At 38.6% G+C, this 18,640-nt stretch overlaps 1 protein-coding gene across 3 annotated transcripts in view; it reads right to left on the bottom strand.

Annotated features, from left to right (window-relative positions):
* The window catches only part of MPP7 (membrane protein, palmitoylated 7 (MAGUK p55 subfamily member 7)), a 273,826-nt gene that overhangs the window by 23,810 nt on the left and 231,376 nt on the right, over positions 1 to 18,640 (bottom strand). For all 3 annotated transcript variants that reach the window (XM_005876558.2, XM_005876556.2, XM_014547994.1), the window contains one exon: positions 13,496 to 13,666. In XM_005876558.2, the coding sequence (XP_005876620.1) occupies positions 13,496 to 13,666 (171 nt within the window). The remainder of the gene's footprint in view (positions 1 to 13,495; positions 13,667 to 18,640) is intronic.

Genomic DNA, 18,640 nt, shown 5'->3' on the forward strand with positions numbered 1-18,640 from the left:
GCCTATAAGAGACTCACTTCAGATTAATAGACACACAGAGACTGAAAGCAAAGACATGAAAAACGATATTTCATGGATATGGGGAAAATGCTGGGGTAGCAATACTTATAGACAAATAGACTTTAAAATAAAGGCTATAATAACAAGAGACAAAGGAGACCTGGTACTTCTACTTCTGGGTATTTGTCCAAAGAAATTCAAAACAGTAATTCAAAAACACATATGCATCCATATGTTCATTAGAGCATTGTTTATAGTTGCCAAGATATGAAAGCAACTTAAGTGTTCATAAATGGATGAGTGGATAGAAATAAAGTGGTACATATATACAACAGAATATAACTCAGCCATAAAAAGAATGAGATCTTGCCGTCTGCAACAACAGGGATGGACGTAGTGGGTATTATGCTAATCGAAATGTCAGACAGAGAAAGACAAATACCACTTGATTTAACTTATATATGGAATCTAAAAAACAAACAAACAAGACAGAAACAAATTCATAGACACAGAGAACAACTGATGGTTGCCAGATGGGATGGGAATTGGGAAATCGGTGAAAAGGGGGGAGGGATTAAGAAGTACAAATTGGCAGCTATGAAAATAATCATGGGCACATAAAATACACCATAGGGAATGCAGTCAATATTGTAATAACTATGTATGGTGTCAGATGGTTACTAGATTTATCAAGGTGATCACTTAGTAAGTTTTAGAAATGTCTAATCACTATATTGTATACCTGAAACTAATAAAATCTTGTAGGTCAAGTGTAATTAAAAAATAAAAAGTTTTTTTTAAAAAAGCACAGGAAAATGAAAGCTCAAAGGTACAGGTAAACATTAGAATAAGACTAGCAATTAGATAGAAATCACAGGTAAGACTTAGTGGAATATGATAAGGGCACAGCCTGAATTGAGAAAGGGATAACATGTCAAGGATATAGAAGTGAATAAAATCATTCTTTTGCAAATGACCTGCACTTTACATCTAAGTTCAGTGTAACAATAGTCCCCTGCTCCTCCCCAGGGACTGGACAGTGCTAGACTGTCACAGAAGGCACACCTCTTATTTTGCAACCCCACCATATGTTGAGTCATTAATTCAGTCCCTGAATGTCTAGCACAACGTTTAGAAGTTGTGTGTGACACAGGTCAGATTTTTATACTGCAGAAATGTGAAGTCTACATCCCTGACCCCCTCAGCCATTTTGACATTTTAAAATAATCCTCAAAAATGTCCTTTTTGATCACTGTTGGGCAGTACTTTGTTGTCAAGAACCACTGATCTAAGACTTAAGCACCTGGCCATTGTCATTCTCTGCACCTCACTCCGACCACCATTTTGAGTAACCTCAATAACCCCGTGAACACCCTCTGAAACACTAACATCTTACTTCCCTGATCCCTGATCTCTAGAGACCTTTCTCTAGTTCACTTACTGAGAAAACCTTGACTCTGCTATCACTAGGAGATAATTTATTACTAAAATATTAAATTCAACCTTCCCAATATGACTTCAATCTCTGCTCCTTTTATTTATTTATTTATTAAAATATATTTTCATTGATTTATTATGCATCTAGACTCATCTATCTAGACCAGTGGTTCTCAACCTTCCTAATGCCGCGACCCTTTAATACAGTTCCTCATGTTGTGGTGACCCCAATTTCATTGTTACAAATTGAACATAATTAAAGCATAGTGATTAATCACAAAAACAACATGTAATTATATATGTGTTTTCCGATGGTCTTAGGCGACCCCTGTGAAAGGGTCGTTCAACCCCCAAAGGGGTCGCAACCCACAGGTTGAGAACCGCTGATCTAGACCATCCTTTACCCTTCTCCCTAGTCATCTACTCTTATGTCTTCTCTTAGAAATTTTTCTTAAATCTTTACCTATATTACTTCTAGCTCCTTTCCCTCAGCACTTAAAATTCTCTCCTACCTTAAAACAACAATAAAAAACACAAAAGTCCCTTAACCTTATGCTCTCCTCCAGCTACTGCTCACTCCTATCTCTACCATCCTGGCCCAAGCTTCTGTCATTTCTTACCAGCATCTCTCATTCTTCCTCCACTGTGTACAGAATCAAATATAAATTCTTTAATAGGTTTATAGAGATTGGATGTTTTGAGCTACATTTATATTTCTACTATTCACTCTTGCCACTCCTTCATTACAATGCACACGCCAGCTACATACGATTTCTGCTGCTTCCTGAAATGTGGCAGGTTCTCTTTTGTGTTGGGCCCTCATCACATGCTCCCTGCTTTTGCAAGAACACTCTGTCCTTTCTTCTCCTGTGCTAATTCTTGCTTAAGATTCAGCTTAGGCATCTGAGGGAATCTTCCCTAGAGGTTTAAATTTGGGCAGGTACCAAGTCCTTGAGTTCCCTGTACTCCCACTCCAAAGTTATCCTCTAACACAGTGGTTCTCAACCTTGGCTGCACATTAGAATCACCTGGGAATCTTTTTAAAATCCTGATTTCTGGGCCTCATCCTCCAGAAATTCTGATTCTTTGTTATGGGGTGAGGCCACAACATTAGTAACAAAGAAACAGAATTTCCGGAGGATGAGGCCCAGAAATCAGGATTTTAAAAAGATTCCCAGGTGATTCTAATGTGCAGCCAAGGTTGAGAACCACTGCTCTAACAGAAATGAGCTCTGTGAAAACAGGTGTCATCTACTTTTTCACCAGTTGTTTCCCTAGCTGGTGAATTGTAGGCACTCATTAGTTTGTTTTATTTATTTAAATTTACTTAGTAATTATGCTGTGATGGAGGTAAAACTATTTGTTGAATGAGCCAAAGAAGACCAAACAAGTGAGAGTTAAAGATAAAAAGCATTTGCAGCCAGAATGCCTAGATACGATGGTTAGTTAGGTAACGTACTCAAGGTCACTAAGAGAAGTTGGCGGAGCTCAAATTTGAACTTGGCTCTCTTGATCTTAAAATAAAGAAAAGCAGAGGGGAGGGTGATGAACAGAGATCTGGAATAGTGAGTTTAAGGGAAGGAAGTCTATCTACCTAAACTCAGACAAGGACTGCAATGTAATAGGCCAGGGCTAGGAAACCCTTATAAACATAGTCACGTCAAGGTAAAACTTGAGACTGAGAAGATGAGATCGTAACTGTCTACAAAATGCCAGACACCATCCAGGGGGTATATATTTTATATACTATGAAGGAACAAAAATATTTAATGTACCAAAGCTTACTTTTTAAAATAAATAGAAAACAAATGAGAAAAACAAGAGGTATTACAATGGGGCTATATTCTCTGTACAGATAATACAAACTCAATTAAATATGCTCAAAGAAAAAGATAGAAGCAAACAAAACACTAAAACTTAAATAGGGGGTCCTTGCCTACCACTCCTCTCCCCCCGCCCCCCAACACACACACACACACACACACACACACACACACACACACGAGGCACCCAGGACAAAAGGGCGTGATGTGAATTTACTGTTTCTTCAGTTGGTATCAGCTCTGGAGTGCTTGCCAAAGTGAGATACTTTGCTGAGTGAGAATCTAGCTTTTTCTTTTCTTTTTTTTTATTTCTTCTACTACCCACGGCAAAAAATCCCAATGATTTGAGTGCTGGAGGAAAAACTAGGTATGTTTGAATTAGTGGAGAAAAGTATGTTGTCTCTAATGTGATGGCCTTAAATTTTGACTATGGTCAATTTTAGCTCTCATATAACCTAACTCTTTGTAGCGAGCCTGCTTCACTGCACACTCATGGAGTATGCCAAGAATGTTCAGTGGCAAATGATTTTATTTGAAAAATTTTCCCTAGATTAGACTTGAGGTCATCAACTTCAAAGGTGGGAGTATCATCACAAAAAGGTTAAAACAGGGATAAAATTTCAATCTTTCTTACTACAAAATTGCCCAGTAGGGCTACAAACAGCATTTTCCCTGACAGGCCGTTGGCTCAGTCCTGCCATTTACACTGGAGAAGTTCTACTGTTTCTCCTCTTTAGATCTTGACATTTAGACCACAGCTTAGATTTCACATTCCTATCCTGTTTCTGTCTAGGACTGGGCACATTTTTAGTTGGATGGTTCCTATTTACTAGTATAATACAAAATCTGTTTATACTGTAGTCAATTTAGGATGCAAACTGAGTTAGGTTCATTTGTGTGCCTCTGCAATGGGACAGATTCATTTCCCCTTCAATATATAAATTTTTATGACAACTGGTAAAATACATTTATGCATATGTATATAAATAAGTTATAGTTTTCAATTGTGCTTGTTAATGATAAAGAGAAGCAAAGGAAACTACCTATCTAGCACGGATTTAAATCACAAACAACAGGTTTTGGAATGATGATGATGATGGTTACGATGACTACAACGACAACGACGATGGCATTATGTAGTCATGTGTCATGTGGTTACATGGCGAGCATGTCACATGTCTACGGACACCATTCCTAATCCTGAAAACATCTCTGCAAAAAAGGGATTGTCCTCATTTTACAGATGAGAAAATGAAGACAATCAAAGGTTAATTTTTCTAAGGTCACACATCTGGAGTTGTTTAACTGGTATTCAAAAGCCTGTTTGTCAGACTCCAAAGTCTACATTCTTTCCATTCTACCTATTACCTTATCAAAAGAATGCCAATGAAACACCAAATCGGGTAGCCAGCTGCTCCATTGTCTGTTTCTGGCTAATCCATAACTTCATGAAGTTTTTTACCCTGTTCCAAGCTACCCCACATTTTAGGTAGTGATGACTATCTGTGCTTGTTGAATAAGAAAAGTTTCTGGCTACAAAACATGGCAGAAGCCCAATCTAGGGAATCTCGAAACTCATTCTGTGCAGAACTTCTGAGAAGTCTAAACTCAACTTCATGAAGATGGTGTGCACAGGCCTGCGTAATACACACTTGGGCACATCTATCAGGATTCTTGATTCAGGACTAAAAACAAACAAACAAAAAACCAAATATAACCATGAGAGAGAGAAATATCGATGAAAGAGAACCATCGATTGGTGCCTCCTACACTCCCCCTACCAGGGATCAAGCCCACAACCCAGATATGTTTCCTGACTGGGAATCACCAGTGACTAGTGCATGGGATGACACTCAACCAACTAAGCCACACTGGTCAGGGCAAGAATGTTTCTATTCAAACCAGAAATGTAAGTATTTCTGTTACATTTTTCAAAATTTCATGTAAATTACAAAATCACTTTGCAAATTCTGGGAAGAATGAAGCCATGTGTATCAATCCCATTAGTTGAAATTCTTGTAAAAAATGTCAATTGGATAATTAAGATGAGAAAGGCGTATTTTTAATTACTTTTGTGCATTTAATTAGTAATTCACCAATTAGTGAATTACTAATTAAATGCAACCATGAGAGAGAGAATATCGATGAAAGAGAACCACTGATCAGCTGTCTCCAACATGCATCCCTCAACCCCCAGTGATTGAGCCTGCAACCCAGGCATGTGCCCCGCCTGGGAATCGAACCGTGATCTCCTGGTTCATGGGTCGACGTCCAATCCCTGAGCCAAACCAGCCAGGAGTAACTCACTCTTGAAAGTAGGAAACAGTGTTGTATGTGGTTTTATATAAACATTCATTTACTTCAACCAAAGAAATATAGTCCATTTAGGGTATCAATTAAATGATGCTAAAATTTCTAGTTAAAAGTTTACATTTAAGAAAATATTCATTCACATTAACTGCAAAAAATGCCTTTAATTTTATCTGAAAGAGAAAAAAAATTAAAAATCCATATGTAAATTCCTGGTCTTCATTTATATAGGAGCATTTAGACATATACTGCTTTAAAATATCACTATCACATTCCTAAATTTAAAAAAAAAGTTTATGGCAAAAGTTTGTACTTTGGTGCTTCAACCATCTACTTATTTGTGTGTTAAGTGCAGATGCTGAGTGAATGATTATGTATTAGAACAATAATGTATTACTACTGTGAATACAATTTTAATAAAATTAATAAAATGAGGTATATATATTTTTAATGACACTCATGTAAGTCTACAAAGAATGAGTAATTTTTATTTGTAAATGTCCAGCATAGAACTTAGTTGTAGTTCTTCTTAAGGCTGATGAGCATCAAATTGAATATAATAATGTAAATACACATAAAAAGACAATAACCATGCTAAAGATTATAGTGTTAGTAATCTGTTAGGAAAGGAACTTCTGAGAAAGGGAGATACAAGTAGGTGCAAATAGGCCAAATTTGTTGTAACACACTAGATATTCATGTAACAGTCATAATGGATTAAAGATAAAATACATTCTTATTTGGATTTATGTCCAATGTTAAATTATATATTAGAAAGAAATCTGTTGTTCTGACCAAGCACTATTCACTTTTGCTACTGATCTTCGTACATCTTGGCACAAACATAAAAATGGCATATTAGCCTGGCCAGTGTTACACAGTGATTGAGTGTTGACCCATGAACGAAGAGGTCATTGGTTTGATTCTGGTCATGGTACATGCCCGTGTTGTGGGCTCAATCCCCAGTAGGAGGCATGCAGGAGATTTTTATGGTATTGGCCAGACTTGTTACTCTTACCATCCAGAGAAAAATGTCAGAATTACTGGAACCTGCAATAAATATCCAAACTGCTTTTGTTACCTAAAAACACATTTACTCATTTGATTTACTGCAAGACAAATCAAGCAAAATCTCTAGGTATTGCTCAGATCAATCACATGTTGTAAAAAATGTACTTATCATATTGTAGCACTTCTATTTTTGTTGCTCTAAGCATAAAATAAAACAACCATACTATTATTTATATCTAACTTGCAGTCTTATAATAATCACATTAATGGGTGGCTAGATTTTTGGACTGGAGAGGGATAAATCTGTTTATAACACTAAATTTAAAGTTCCCTGGGAATCAATCTGTATAGAAAATGTAGCAACTTAGCAACAAGCCCTGATAAAGGCTCAGATTTTCTTTTCTCTGTCGGGAAAAAAAAATGCTATTTGTGAAGTATCACCTGAATGCTACTGTCAAAAAAAGAAGAAAAGAAAAAGGAAGTGGGGAGCTTGTTGAAAGAGCATCATTTTTCCAAAGCAGCTATTTATTCTAGACTTATGTAAACCAAGTCCTGTCTCACTCCTACCTCAAGGCTATGACAAAAGTGCAAAATTAAAAGATAAAAATAAAACCACATGTCTTCCTTAGCTAAGCAGAAGAGAGCATGGACAACTTTCTTACTTCAAGAGTCTGTTAAAAAATTCGGCCTTTCCAATGAGGTACCATGATCTTCTGATTCAAAATAAAAAATTCTTGATTCCTCCAAATCCTCTTAGCTTTAACTGTCTCCTTTTTAATTTATGTTTTTATTTTTCAATTTAAATCATATTAAATTTATTGGGGTAACACTGGTTATTCGGCTTCTACAGCATATATCACAGTTAAACAACTATACAATTAACTTTATTATTACTAATTTATTATAAATTTTTTGGTGTGAGTATCTCCTCCCATTAGAATGTAAACACCACAAGGGCAAAAATGTTTGTGTTATTCACTAACAAACCCACATGCTGAGGAAGTACCTGATCCAGTAGGTACTCCATAGAAATCAGCTGAATAAACATAATTGTAATTGGTGCCCAGAAATTAAGCTGGAGTATAAACATTTAAGACCAACCGATGTCATAAAAAACCAACGAGATTCTAATAAAGATCATATTTACGTCTTATATACAAGGATTATAATTTTAAATCCATCCCACACTCATAAATCCAATGATGACTTTGGGATTTACAGGTGCCTATATAAAACCCTCTAGAGCAGAATAACTCCTACAAGCCTTCAATCAAAGGTCAACTAAAGCTTTGGGAATTCTAACAAACATATTAACACTCACATTTAGTTTTGAGTTACTTTTCTCTATGCTTTATGTGGGATACCTTTTTGTTTTGCTATAGTTTTATGGAAAAATTATGACAGTCTTATAAATGTCTATTCAAACCACCTCACAAAGTCTTTATACAGAATATAAAAGTCAGCACAAAGGAGGGCAGAACAGTACTTAGTGCTCAAACTAAGAACATGAAACATAAAGGAACGTTTATTATTGCCTCTTATGCCTTGTAACCAGACAGAACAAGTCACAAATTGTCTGAATATTCACAAGATGAATTTTTGCTCTTCTATTGGCTTAAGATTTAAGTGTTTTACAGTTTTTGAACACGAAAGCTTTCTAACACACATTATTTGCTTTATTACTTTCCTTTTAAAAGTCAAGTTTCACCAAAGATAAAACTTATGTAGAAAAATGGACTAAATGCCTAACATTTGATCTTAAGATACTTTTTGGAAAATACTTTTAAATGCAGAAGGGAATATAACACAAACTGTCACTGAGATGTTTTAGTGGCTGAAATGTGGCTTTGGAAATGAAATACTTCTCATAAAGCTCAAAGTCTCCACTTTCATATTTTTGCCATGTTAATAACTTGTTAGATTTTAATTTCTTGAACATTAACTCCAAGAATAAAAATCATGCAATACTGTGGTAAGAATCCAGGGAAAATAAAAACTATGTACCTTCTTAACAATCCTAATACATAAAAACCCAGGTTCCGTAACATCCAAGGCGACTGAAAGCTCCACTGAATCCCAGGCTGTGCGCACAGCAGGCTCCAGTGGGCAGGGACTGGCGAGCGGGCTGAAATGCTGACCTCTTGAGGAGAAAGAGAGGCGGGGCTGATCAGTGGCTACCATGGCTGCTGGTGAGGCCCAGAGAGAGAGAGAAGCAGGGTCTGATCCGCAGCCTCGCCAGCAGCCCCGCCTCTCTCTCTCTCCTCTAAGAGAGCAGTGCAGCCTGCTCTCCAGCAGCCTGGGGTGGATGTTGATCAGTCCCGCCCCTCTGATCAGGCCCAGAGATAGACCTGGAGACACTGACTGGCATAGAAACTGACCAATCAGAATTAAATCTGGGTGAAGTGTGAGGAGCCAATGGCTGCCTAGGAGGCAGAGCTTTTGATGCTGACTGGCATAGAAACTGACCAATCAGAACTTAACCTGGGTGAACAGCGAAGGCAGAACCTAAGGTGGGGACTGAGGAGGTGTTTTACGGGCAATAGCTGTTTGGTGTAAGGTGTAAGAAAGCAGTTCAATTTTTTAATGACTGATTTGGCAGTATAGTGCATATGGCTGGCTATCAGTCCAGATATAGGGATTATTTATTTTTGTCTGCTAAGAGCATCTCCTCCTGCTGAAAAAGGCTTTTCCCACCATTTAAGCAATCCTATCCTATATAATCTATCTATATTAATAAAAGGGCATTATGCTAATTAGACCGGGTCAACCGGACAAAGCCATGATAGTGGGGGCTGAGGCAGAGGGAGGGCAGTTGGGGGTGAAATCAGGCTGGCAGGGGGTTAGGGGCAATCAGGCCAGCAGGGGAGGACAGTTGAGGATGAGATCAGGCCAGCAGGAAGGGTAGTTGGGGGTGAGATCAGGCTGGCAGGGGAAGGCAGTCAGGGGCGATCAGGCAGGCAGAGGCAGTTAGGGGTGATCAAGCAGTTAGGCAGAGAGGTTAGGGGCGCTCAGGCAGGTGAGCGGTTAGGAGCCAGTGGTCCCATATTGCGAGAGAGATGTCTCCAACTGGAGAGGGTGCAGGCTGGGCTAAGGGAATCTCCCCCCCCCCATGCACAAATTTTGTGCACCGGGCCACTAGTCTATATATATAAAAACCCTAAGTGACCGTTCTACCGCTCGACCAGTCTACTGTTTGACCGGTCGCTATGACATACACTGACCACCAGGGGGTAGACGCTCAACGCAGAAGATGCACCCTGGTGGTCAGTGCAATCCCACAGTGGGACACCACTCAGATGACCAATGGGCACCAGACGCCGGGCTCATTGTTGGCAAGCGCAGCTGTGGCAGCACGAGCCTCTCCCACCTCCGCGGGAGCACTACTGAGCGATGGCAGAGGCAGGCGCTGTGGGGCCGGAATGAGCAGGAGTGGCATGGCACCTGGCCCAGGCTCAGGCTCCTCCCCGGCCGCCTGCTGCTTCACACATTAGTATATCCCTTAAGAGGTACCGGATTGCGAGAGGGCGCAGGCGAGGCTGAGGGACCCCACCAGTGCATGAATCCATGCACTGAGCCTCTAGTATTTATCTAATAGTTTCAAAGCAAACACAATTATTCCCAATGGCTTTGAAAACACTGAGAAAAACAAATTAGTCTTGAGGAGGACCAGGATGCTTATACACTTTCTATATTCCTACACCTGTTGTAACAGCCAAGGAACTATTTCCTAAGTATATGATTTCTACAATAATGAAAAGTAAATAGCTAATTCAGGAACAATCCAGAATTTCCAAAATTCAAGTCCACTGCTTGATTTCCTTTTAGTTGATAAATTGCTAAATAATCTAATTTAATTTATAAGTATTTGGAACACTAATGATCAAAATCAGCAGAAACCTATTCGTATTTTAACATTTCATGTTCAACTTATATTTTTAGTTAAAATAGAAGAGTTACTGTTTATTAAAACCTAACTGAGGTACTAGGAATTGATCTAAGTCTTTGCAAATACTATTTCATTTAACTCTCAAACAAACCTAGAAAGCAGATGCTCTTATTATCCTCATTTTTCAGATGAAGAAAAAAATGCCCCAAGAAAATCTGAAATGTTCAGGTGTCACATGGTTACGGAAGAGCAGAACTGGCTGGAAGGCAGCCTGCCTTGCCCCAGAGGCCTATTTCTCACTGTCTCCACCACTCACCTCACAGGATGTAATAGACTCCAGAAAATAAACTCTAAAAGTCTAATACTACAAATGTGCTACACAACCAAGTTAAAAGGTTTTCTGAACAATGACCACACAGAAGGAAGCGAATAACAGGAAACACTTTTGAAGGACAGTTACATACTACAACCCTGGCTGCCACTTTTCACTATGGAAGATCATGCTCCAAAAAGGTCACAGTGATGGAAAGGAGAGGATTAAAGCCTGGCTGGGTGGCTCAGCTGGAGCGACATCCCGTGCACCAAAAACGTGCATGAATCCATGCACTGAGCCTCTAGTATTTATCTAATAGTTTCAAAGCAAACACAATTATTCCCAATGGCTTTGAAAACACTGAGAAAAACAAATTAGTCTTGAGGAGGACCAGGATGCTTATACACTTTCTATATTCCTACACCTGTTGTAACAGCCAAGGAACTATTTCCTAAGTATATGATTTCTACAATAATGAAAAGTAAATAGCTAATTCAGGAACAATCCAGAATTTCCAAAATTCAAGTCCACTGCTTGATTTCCTTTTAGTTGATAAATTGCTAAATAATCTAATTTAATTTATAAGTATTTGGAACACTAATGATCAAAATCAGCAGAAACCTATTCGTATTTTAACATTTCATGTTCAACTTATATTTTTAGTTAAAATAGAAGAGTTACTGTTTATTAAAACCTAACTGAGGTACTAGGAATTGATCTAAGTCTTTGCAAATACTATTTCATTTAACTCTCAAACAAACCTAGAAAGCAGATGCTCTTATTATCCTCATTTTTCAGATGAAGAAAAAAATGCCCCAAGAAAATCTGAAATGTTCAGGTGTCACATGGTTACGGAAGAGCAGAACTGGCTGGAAGGCAGCCTGCCTTGCCCCAGAGGCCTATTTCTCACTGTCTCCACCACTCACCTCACAGGATGTAATAGACTCCAGAAAATAAACTCTAAAAGTCTAATACTACAAATGTGCTACACAACCAAGTTAAAAGGTTTTCTGAACAATGACCACACAGAAGGAAGCGAATAACAGGAAACACTTTTGAAGGACAGTTACATACTACAACCCTGGCTGCCACTTTTCACTATGGAAGATCATGCTCCAAAAAGGTCACAGTGATGGAAAGGAGAGGATTAAAGCCTGGCTGGGTGGCTCAGCTGGAGCGACATCCCGTGCACCAAAAACAGTTTGTGGGTTCGATTCCCAGTCAGGGCACATGCCTCGATCATGGGTTTGATCCCTAGTCAGGGTGCATTCAAGAGGCAACTGATCAATGTTTCTCTCTCACATGCATGTTTCTCTCTCTCTTTTCCTTTCTCTCTCTCTAGAATCAATAAAACCATATCCTTGGGTAAGGATTAAAAAACACACACAATTAAATCACTTTCCACTATGGGAAATCAAGGCCACAGTGATGGTAAGGGTGGGATTAAAAAATTAAAAATTATATTATACCAGAAACTGCTTCATAATAGGGAAATAAAGTGTTAGGGACTAAAGACTTTCTTATAAGAATTTTATAATACAAGCTGAAAATAATAATAAATCCGTAGATTAAAGCAGACATACCAAATCTAAAATATCACTGAACAAATCTTAAACAGAAAATTAAGACAAAACCAGAGGCTTTAAAATCATCATTTAAACACATGATAACAAAGTACAAAATAAGTGTGACATCAAAATAAATTGCAGCCAGTTTACAACCACCAACAAAAGAAGGTCATGGCAAGTGAACCCATTTCAACAGAGTAACCAGACTATCCTGTGCTCACAGCCTCTCTACATTTGCATTGTAACCAATAGCAGCAGCTGAAAAGCAAAAGACACTCTAGAATCAGCCTGGGTATCTGGAAACTTGGGAGAGATCAGACACTGTGCTAACAAGATCCCCAGTTGTCTCGATGTGTGTGTAAATTTGAGAAGCCCTGGAGCAGAGGCTGAGGCCGATGGGAACGGGAGGGCTCCTCCCTCTGAGCACTGACACGGATGCTGTCCCTGCCACAAAAAACTTACCGAGAGGCAGCCTGAAGTCTGAAGGCAGAGCAGAGACTAAGGCAGTGATGGCGAACCTATGACATGCATGTCAGAGGTGACACGCGAACTCATTTTTTTGGTTGATTTTTCTTTGTTAAATGGCATTTAAATATTTAAAATAAATATCAAAAATATAAATCTTTGTTTTACTATGGTTGCAAATATCAAAAAATTTCAATATGTGACACGGCACCAGAGTTAAATTAGGGTTTTTCAAAATGCTGACACGCCGAGCTCAAAAGGTTCACCATCATTGGACTAAGGTCAAGCCCGGCCTTGCCTTGGTGATGGGGAGGACTACCCCAGGTGGGCTGCCCAACAAGTAACAGAGTGGAGAGGGATAAAAAACAAGGAAAATCAGCCTGGAATACTTCGGAATAGCTGGTGAATTTTAAGGAGAGCGAAAGTAAGACAGTAATGACTAGTGCAATGAGCGGCCATGCCTAGACGTGCAGTGAAGGCAAAGCAGGGCCAACACCTGCTAACCTGACCGAGGGAGGCGCTACATGGAAATACTCAGCTCAGCGCCCTGAAGGGGCACGGGCTTTATGTGAACAATGGGTGAGATTTTTTAGCTGGAAACTTCAAGTACGATGTTCTTTGCAGTGAAATTCTTACTCTCTCACTTATTTCATCCGAATTACACACGAACACAGACACTTACCAACCAAGACAACAAGTCTGTATTTCTCATTCATTTGTCGCCGATATGGGGTTACTTCCTCATATGTGGGTACATCAGCTGTATCATATTGATCACTCTTCTTACATTCATACATGGTTTTATTTGTTTTCTTATCTTTTCTACTTAGACGGAAACTTCTTCTAAAACCAGCTGTAAACAGAAAAAAATTATTTCTAGTAATAAGAACTAAAAAAAGAAACCCCCTCAAAAAACAAAAATAAAAAACCCTCAAAGTTGCATCAGATTTTTGTTACACCATATTATTGTTACAAGTGCACTTAGTAAGAGAATAAAAATAGATGCTACACAATTTCATTAAAATAACAATTGATAAGATAATTACCTAACATTTAAATATATAGCTATAATGACATAAATTTTATTTGGTTCTAAATCATAGAGTTTTCTTCAGAAATCAACGAGTAAAATAACTGTTATAAAGCAAAATAAGGAAGTCAGAAAGCATGAGGATAATTTATCATGGACTGAATGATGAACACATTTGATAAGAAAAAATTAAAAGCACTTTAAAAACATTTTAAATATAAACGATGGATTCTCTCATTCATAAACACTGGAATATTTCATGTCATATTCTAAGCATAGCCTAACAACATACCTGGGGCACAGACAGGATCTACTGTTAAGAAAGAAAACTAAATTAGGGAAAGCATAATGTCCAACAGGCCTATGCGTGGGATCAGGCTGATAGATCTAGCCTGTTCCTAAAAGCAAGTTATTTAATTCCCATGAGATTCCAGGGGAATGGAATCATGGACCTAGCTGCCTCACGTCTTCTTCTATGGAAACTATATGTTTTTACTAGTATGATCTGAAGCCTACTGAAATTTGAAAATGTTTCATAGTTTCAATTGTGTACTCATCAACAGGTCATATAATCTTTTGCTAAGATAAATTTTTAAGTATTTAATAAATGCCATGTCTGCTTAAAGCATCCTCTTCAACTCACTGCTATCACTTAACACGTGGGCTTAAAAAGGTCAGCTAGAGTTCCTTTCCTCAGTCAATTCCCATTTTATTCTGATTGATTTTCATGTTGTTGCAGTATTCTGGTTTTATTTCTTTTCTAGAATAGTGACATTTACCATATGCATCATTCAAGAACTCATAAGCTGTGCAATCAACTCTTAACCAAACCAACCTTTATACGCTCTCAAAAATCCAGACTTTAAGACAGAGAAAACAATCTACTTATCAAAACATATAGTATATTCTGCATCAGCTCTATAGTACAATATATATGTATTATATATCTATTTTAAAGACTTTTTTTACATTACTCTTTTTTAAAAATATATTTTTATTAATTTCATAGAGGAAGGGAGAGGGAGAGAGAGATAGAAACATCAATGATGAGAGAGAATCATTGATCAGCTGCCTCCTGCAAGCTCCCAACTGGGGATCAAGCTGCAACCCAGGCGTGTGCCCTGACTGGGAATTAAACTGTGATCTCCAGGTTCACAGGTCAACACTCAACCACTGAGCACACTGGTCAGGCCAAAACATAAAAAAAATATTCTCTTTAAAAAGAATATTGATTGAGTTTGACACAGAGAAAACTTTAAAAATAAATCTATTTTTATAACAAAATATAAGACTATAATAACTAATCTGTGTGAATTTCAGGGAACATAAAGAAAAAGAATAATTATTAGCATTGGATTTAAGAAGTTAATAGGATTCCAAATAAAGGCAATATTAAAAAACAATTATCAATGACTAGGGAGTTTCAGCTTAATAAAAATCAATCAACATGCTGAGAATAGAATGAAAAAATAAATCTGATAATATATTCCTGTGGACCACCAAGTCTCATTCTGATTTTGAGGAAATACTCAGATTATTTGAGGGGAAACATTTACAAAGGATTTGAAATGAGGAAGATAATTGCTCTAAAACTCGTTGATCAAAAAGATAAAGAGAAAAAAGTGAACAGGATAAGTGGTATAAAACACATTGGTATTTTATATAAGATGAGATTTGAGATAAGCAAAAGGGGCACTGTGCCATCCTGGTCATGAGAGGAAGAAAACATGTGTGAATTCTAAAATCCCACATGCACATACAATTCAAACTTCTGTGTAAAGGATCAGAGGACACACTGCACATTAATTTTTTCTGTTTTCTGGGATATTGGGAAAGAATCCATAAAAGGGACCCCTACATATATCTCAGAGTCATTGCAACACCACACCAGAAGTAACCGAGATTCTTGCTATTTCCAAGAGATTCTTGCTTTTTCCAATGCTTTAGCAGAGTGGTATCCAGGCAATGGTCTCTGCCTAATTTGCAGAAATTACTTATCCATCCCAATCCCACCCTAACTCTGTCACCTGTGACTGCTGGCCAAGATTGGAATCCAGTATAACGGGATAGTTTCTGATTTAGCACAGAAACGACACATTAGTTGTTCTGACTTTTCTATGCTGGTATTTCATTGTGTTCTAATTTCAGGTTTCCACGGTTCTTATCTCCAGAAAGGCAATTATAGGATATGCCGGTAGAACTAGAAATGCCTTCACAGTTATTCCTTGTATGGAGGGAAGGTTTTCTTTGCCACTACAACTTTTGGCACAGGAATAGTTCTAACTAGGTCATAAATGTCTCATCCAAAGCAAATAAAGCCCAAACGTGAAAACCTGAAATTTTTCTGATCCACAAATCACAGATAAATCCCGATTTTCAATGAAAGTGTTAACCTAACTGGGTCTTTACCATTAACTAAAGTTTCTGCTTTCATTGTAAACAATAAAGGGATAGTGGATAAAAGAAAAAAAGTAAACAGATTTCTAATGTGAGGGTCTTTGGACATCAAAAATGGTGACTGTGCTCCACAGGATGGTCTGGTGATGTTAGCTGTATCTGGTTGGTACAGAACAGGTGTTTGGTAAAAGTTTACTAAATTAAACTTAAAAAGGCAACAACAAAAACCCTGCTATCATTCCAGTTTCATTTTCTTATGTAAATTTCAACAAAGAAAGGGCACATTTGATATTTTCACAAGAAAAAATTCTAAGAGGCAGACAAAAGGACAGAACATTGCAAACCACAAGGCTTAGCACTGGAAGGAACCCTGGAGCCCATCTGGGCCATGTCCCGGCTCCCTGGCCAGCATATATGTTACTGTCACTGCACTTGCCCACACGCTATGACAGGGTCCTGACCTCATTCACATCCACTTTTCTCGGTGGTAACTACCAAACAGGTGAATCTCCCACAGTTATGAGCTTCGGTGCTGGTGCCTTGACCTAACTTGCTCGTTTATAAAACAAAGGGAAAGGCAATCGGATCACCACATGGATTCTATCACAGCATCAGCATCACTAGGTATTGAAGCAAAGACAAGAGGTAGACAAACCTGCTCACTTACCAGTTGTATGACTTGCCAACTTTTAAAAAATGTCTCTAGGCCCATTTTCTCAACTTTAAAATAGTAGTGTCTACCTCACAGTGTTGTTAAGAATTAAACAATTGCCATAAACCATTTGACCCAGTACCTGGCATGTGGTAAACACTATACACTACAGCTGTAAATTACTGCGTGATTATGTCTCCAACTTATTTAAAGTACCTTGAAGGCAGGAACATACCTCCCTGTGTTCCCACAACACACAGTCTAGCAGGAAAGGGAAAAATAAATTAAGGGGCTTATTAGTAAGTTTTTAACTGGCTAGTGTTACAAAAGAGACAAAATATTAAAATTAAAGCCAGATTTAAATGTTAACTATTAAAAGTACCCTATTAAGAAGTGAGGTATTTTATTTATTTTTAATAATCCTCACCTGAGGATATGTTTTTATTGCATTTTAGAGAGAAGGAAGAGAGAGAGAGAGAGAGAGAGAGAGAGAGAGAGACCCATATGAGAGAAAAACATCGATCGGTTGCCTCTCATATTCATACACCCATATCACCATATGAGAGAAAAACATTGATCGGTTGCCTCTCATATTCATACACCCATATCACCCCCACCTGGATGGAGCCTGCAACTTGGGTATGTGCCCTGACCAGGAATTAAACCCACCAGCTCTTGGTGTATGGGACAACGCTTCAACCAACTGACCACCAGGCCAGGGCAGTGAGGCATTTTAAAGAAACATAACAAAGATTTAGTGTACCTTAACTATTCATGTTTTTAGTTACTCTTTCTAGGGATGTATGTTATTTCTGATACCATATTTAAATTTAAAAGGCATTCTTCCAACTTTTACTTATCATAATCTTTTATTCTCCTGATTCATATATAGTACTCCATATTTACATCACAAAATATATATACAAACAAACATATGAATGGGTACACATGTATACATATGTACATAAATATCTATATATAAAGAGCCAGGGTCCGTAACATCCAAAACAACCAAAGGCTCAACTGCCGCTGCTGCGGGTGCCCAGACCCAGCACTGACTGCCGAGGGGGCTGCGGATCAGGCCCAAAGAGAGGCCTGCAGAAAGAAGCAGGGTCTGATCCGTAGCCTCCATGGAAGCTGTTGATTAGCATTTGCCTCTCTCTTTCACTCTGGGCCTGGCCAGCAGCCACGCCTCTCTTTCTCTCGGGCATCTGCTGGGGATGCTGATCAGCCCCACCCCTCTGATCAGGCCCGTCAATAGGCCTGGAGACGCTGACTGGCATAGAAACTGACCAATCAGAACCTAATCTGGGTGAACTGTGAAGGCAGAACCTAAGGTGGGGGCTGAGGAGGGGTTTTAAGGGCAACAGCTGTTTGGTGTAAGGTGTAAGAAAGCGGTTCAATTTTTTAATGCCCAGTTTGGCAGTGTAGTGCACATGGCTGGCTATCAGTCCAGATATAGGGATTATGTGTTTTTGTCTGCTAAGAGCATCTCCTCCTGCTGAAAAAGGTTCCCCCCCATTTAAGCAATTCTATCCTATATAATCTATCTATACTAATAAAAGGGAAATATGCTAATTAGACCAGGTTGACTGGCTATCTTCCGGATGTCCGACTTCCTTCCAGACAAAGCCATGGTGGTGGGGGCCGAGGCAGAGGCAGTTAGGGGTGATCAGGCTGGCAGGGGAGGGGAGTTGGGGGTGAGATCAGGCCAGCAGGGGAAGGCACAGGGGGCGATATCAGGCCAG

The sequence above is a fragment of the Myotis brandtii genome, unplaced genomic scaffold (genome assembly GCF_000412655.1).
Source record: "Myotis brandtii unplaced genomic scaffold, ASM41265v1 scaffold49, whole genome shotgun sequence".
In the NCBI taxonomy this organism is placed as follows: domain Eukaryota; kingdom Metazoa; phylum Chordata; class Mammalia; order Chiroptera; family Vespertilionidae; genus Myotis; species Myotis brandtii.